The 4701-nt window shown below is 42.4% G+C and overlaps 1 protein-coding gene across 1 annotated transcript in view; it reads left to right on the top strand.

The window, feature by feature from the left end:
- LOC103370206 (microtubule-associated protein 4) overlaps positions 1-4695 on the top strand; it is a gene marked incomplete at its 3' end in the record, with an annotated part of 130694 nt that extends 125999 nt beyond the window's left edge. The window contains exons 15-17 of the mRNA XM_008299175.1: positions 956-1037; positions 1219-1331; positions 4662-4695. Coding sequence (XP_008297397.1) covers positions 956-1037; positions 1219-1331; positions 4662-4695 — 229 coding nt within the window. The remainder of the gene's footprint in view (positions 1-955; positions 1038-1218; positions 1332-4661) is intronic.
- Between the last annotated feature and the right edge of the window lie 6 nt (positions 4696-4701).

Below are 4701 nucleotides of genomic sequence, written 5' to 3'. Positions count from 1 at the left end.
CTTCTCTTCTCTTCTCTTCTCTTCTCTTCTCTTCTCTTCTCTTCTCTTCTCTTCTCTTCTCTTCTCTTCTCTCCTGTCATCCCCTCCCTCACCCCTCTCTGCTCTCCCCTCTTGCTGCTATGCTGTGTCCATGTAGGTTCAGATAGTCTCCAAAAAGCTGGACTTCAGCCACGTCACCTCACGCTTGGGCTCCAAGGACAATATGAAGCATGTTCCTGGTGGAGGGAATGTAAGTACTGTCTGGCCCACAGTCAGAGCTCAGCGCACTGACCAGTTAGTCAAACAATTTGACAGAAGAACAAAGCAAAGATGATTTTCATCTCTTAATTGATGTTAATCGAATAAAAAAGAGCATCCAATCAAACTACAGAGTGGAACATCAACACACTGCTGCTCGTGTTGGACTCCTGGAAGTAGAGGAAACTGTGAGATATTGGACAGCATGCTAGCAAGCTTAATATGCCAGCGCTTCCCCAGAGCCCGCTTCACTCCCCTTGCTTCCTTAAACTCTTCCTGTGTTGTCCTGACCTGTCACTAACTTACTAAACCCTAGTCCAGCAAACCCACCCCACTGGCCTTTGATTGGCTCTGTCTGTGTTAAGATTGTCTGGTTCTATGAGGACCACCTGACTGGGGTCAATTTGGGATTTCTGGTTTCCTTAAAGGATGTTGTCCTGAGCTGCTTCTTTTGGCATCTGTCATGTTTTTTACCACAAGTTCAAAAGATGTTCACTTAAATGAAATGCATGGATCTTTCCAACCAGGGTTTGGTAATTGCCACATTATGGAGGATACCACAAGATGCGCTTCATTGTTGTCACTGAGATCACAGTTCTTCCTGATGGTTGTAATCGGGGTTTACCAATATGTTGTGAATTTACAAATCCTTGTGTTAAACCTCGGCCTAGCGTTTTTCTCAAACTGTTAAAAAAAAACCTTCTGTGACATCTACCAGGTGCAGATACTGAGCAAGAAGGTGGATTTGAGCAAGGTGACGTCAAAGTGCGGCTCCAAGGACAACATCAAGCACAAGCCTGGTGAGCAGGAGAACGTTGTTGTAACCCTTTGCATGGATTGTTATAATAATGGTTAACTTAATGAGACCAACTGCTTCATGCTAAATGAGGTTGTGTGAAAACTGTATCTCCTGAACATGCAAGCAGGTGTCTGCTCATGTATGTGTACAGTCTTCAGACTAATGACTTGTCTATCCTGCAGGTGGCGGCGTTGTGAAGATCGAGTCCCACAAAGTGAACTTTAGGGAAAAGGCTCAGTCCAAAGTGGGCTCCATGGACAATGTGAGCCATTCTCCTGGTGGAGGAAATATCAAGGTGAGATTATCCCTCACAGTCTGTGTGAACACTCTGACTGTAAACCAAAGCTGGCTTTTACAGTCCTGTTAATTGAAAGTGGGAGATTGAAATCGAGATCTGTTGAACATCTGTTTGTAACCAGCCAATCTCTGTGCAGATTTCACAGTCCATTAGCAACTGAGAATTCAGACACACTTCCTTCAAACTGTTGTCATGGAGCACATTTTAATAGCTAGAGACTTGTGTCCAATGCTAATTGCAGTTTCATGATAGTGGCTCCGACTGGAGTTAGTCATGATGGCAGTGAAGTGTGCGTTGCATGACTAATCCTCATCATGAAACACATAAAATGCAGCTGAGCCGATGTGTTCGGATGGAAGCAGTCCATTGCTGTGTCCCTGAGTCCCTGTGAGGATGATGATAAAACATGTACGGCTGCATATCCGTTCACAGTTAGTCTGACAATGACTGCTTGCATGTTGATGTCTTGTGTAGTAATGGTGGGAACGTGTAAAGAACTCAGCATCAAAGGCCCCGAACACTTTATTTCAATCCAAAGTATCTCTGATAATATGAAACGGAGACAACTAACTGAGCTAAAGATAATTTTTTGTTATACATCGTCACATATTGTTTATAGAATGTGTTTCACTCCAAAACTGATTGCTTCATCAGGACTGTGTGGGGGGTATTTGAATCAATCAACCCACCTGGGATCCTCATTGGATTTACCCCCACGTCGAGCAAAGTCTGCGTTTTACTTGAATTATCTGCAAATATATCGTCAGGCTGCCACATAATAAGCAGTGAACCCTGTTGGAAGACAGCAAAATGTTTCTGAGCACAGGCCTTAGACATGTATGTCATCCATCTCATCATGCTTCAAGATTTCAGTTTGAATTCGCTCCTTCTGTGAATAGGTCTCCATGGTGTGTAGCAACATGAGCCTTCTTCTGCACCTTAAATGATGTCTGAACTTTTATTTATGATTGCCAGAAGAGCCTCGATAATTCTTGAGTAGGAAAGAGGCAGAAGAAAGCAGGAAAAAAAAAAAACTTGCAAAAAAAATAAAGCAAAAATCACCAAGATGCCGATTCACACAGAACTAATGTCACCACAGGACTGCTGTTTGGGAATTAGAGGTTACATTTTTACTTCAGGTGCTTGAAATTTAAAATTGTCAACACTCCTTCTAAGCTTGGTGTTAAGTTATTACAAGAGTTCTTCAGTTTAATGACTGCAGGAGCTTGACAGTGGTTCATGTTGTGGCACCCTTCACCGAACTTTCAGGAATCTGGCTAAATGGGCACAAAACATTCATAAACGGGTATAAAACCACTTTCATTTCTGAGAATCATCTTAGTGTGAATCCTCTCAGTCGCGCCCTCTCAGACTGACGGATACATGATGGTCGTTTGAAGGACACTGGTGCTGATCCAGTTCCTTCATTTCCTTTGTGTTTGCATGTTAAAACGTGTCGTGGGAGCGTTTGTGTGAGAGGAGAAAACAGTCTTCATGCTCGTCTTGCTCCACCACTGTCTTCATAATGACATCAAAAAGATGTCGGGTGCCTTCAAGCTACGCTCACAGATGATGCCGGCAGCTTTTCATCAGCCACACTCAGAAACCTGAAACACCTCAAACTCTCCACCTGCAATCAGCTCCCTTTCTCCTGACCTTATGAGATGGTATGGATGCTCCCTGCAGGATGCAATCAGCTCAACTCTGTCCAACACAGAACAAAACAGAAGGAGGAGGCTGGGACTAACAGTGTGGTCCAGCCCTCCATGTTTGATGCAAAAGACTAGGGATGGTTGGGGATTTCTAAAAATACCAAAAAAAAAAAAAAAAATTTAAGTTGCATAATTATGGGATGGATTATGGTGTGAGATGGTCGTGCAAACATTTTTTTTTAGATGATGATGATGTCACCTGTCCCCTCAGCCTACGGCAGCCCATCTGTGTCATGATTACTGCATGATCACATCCTTCACTCGCATCCTCATCTGAATACACTGTGTTGCATGCGCAGTCATCATGAGCATTGCTAAGAATAGCGTTCACAAAGTAAAACTGTCTGAGAGAGTCTATTTTTAGGATTCATTTGCAGTGCTTTGTATCTTGCTCCCTTTACAATAAACACACACACATTTGCTGCCTTTATCTTCTCAATAGTTTTTTTTTTTCATCTAGAGAAGACATACTGTGCATATAATATCGTTTTTTTTCTAACTGTAGATTTATGTAGACACAAATAAACACAATCTCACCAGTGTCACTCATGCTGAGTCACTGAGTCTCTAACTCAACCCATTGGCACAGCAGCGGCACCTTTTTGCCTTTTCAAGGTAAAGCTGGAAGCACTCTGAATATTTTCATGGAATTTGACAACAATAAGAAAATTGTCCATAGAACCTACTAACAAACGTTGTTATACTTCTCCTGCTCTCTGTGTCGTGTTACTTCATTACCATCAACAGACATCGAATTCAACAGTCTCAGTCGTAGTGACCGGTTCAGTTCTGCACACACCATCCTGCTGCTTAACTGAGTCACTAGACCACCAAATGTGGATTCATCCGCTGCCTAAAATAGTCCCTGCAAATGCACCATTTTTGTGCATTGTAGGAACATTTTCAGAACTCTACCCTGGTCACATGTTTAAGAAATTACATAAAATAAATATATAAAACAACTTGTGACCAGCTCCACTGGTTTCCTCCTTCATTTTCATGGGTTTTTTTGTCTCAAAATGTAGACGATCACCAGTTTCCTTCTTTCTCTCTGAGACATATTGAAGGTGTTTGTGAATCGGGTGTTGTTACTGTTGAACTATGTGTAAACTAGAATGCCATTCAGGCCTCTTTGTGCATTCTTCTGGGTTTTGTTCTGACTTCTTTTGATATTTACTGTTGCATCCTATGAGAGGCAGTAGCTCTTATGGTCACGTTTCACTGAATTTCTCTTGAGGTCCAATAACATGACGGATGTGTATTAGGGTTTGTGGTCCTGCACATTTTGCACTTTGCATCAGCTTTTTGATATAATGTGCTCGACTTTTCAATTTGTTTTCTATCATTGCGTTCATTAGCATGCTCTGTTTTTCTGTGTTATATGCTTCAGTCATTTGTTTTTTTGTGATTCCATCTCTGTCCACTGTAGTCTGGCTCCAGATCTTTTTTTAGCTGCGTTAATCAAATTTTTTGCAAAGACAAGCTGTCTACCTGAATTACTAAATCTCTATACAGCAGCTGTAGTTTTATGTCTCGGTCAGACTGACAGAGATTTGGAGCCAGGTTGTTCCATCCCCATCCCCACCGATTGACACGCCCTGCTATGTGTTTCTAGGCTGAGGGGGCCCAGGAGACAACAGAGGGGAGTGGGACTC

This window comes from Stegastes partitus, unplaced genomic scaffold, assembly GCF_000690725.1.
Source record: "Stegastes partitus isolate 25-593 unplaced genomic scaffold, Stegastes_partitus-1.0.2 Scaffold1387, whole genome shotgun sequence".
NCBI lineage: Eukaryota > Metazoa > Chordata > Actinopteri > Pomacentridae > Stegastes > Stegastes partitus.
Note: the sequence above shows the minus strand (reverse complement) of the source record. Positions and strands in the feature narration are given on the sequence as shown.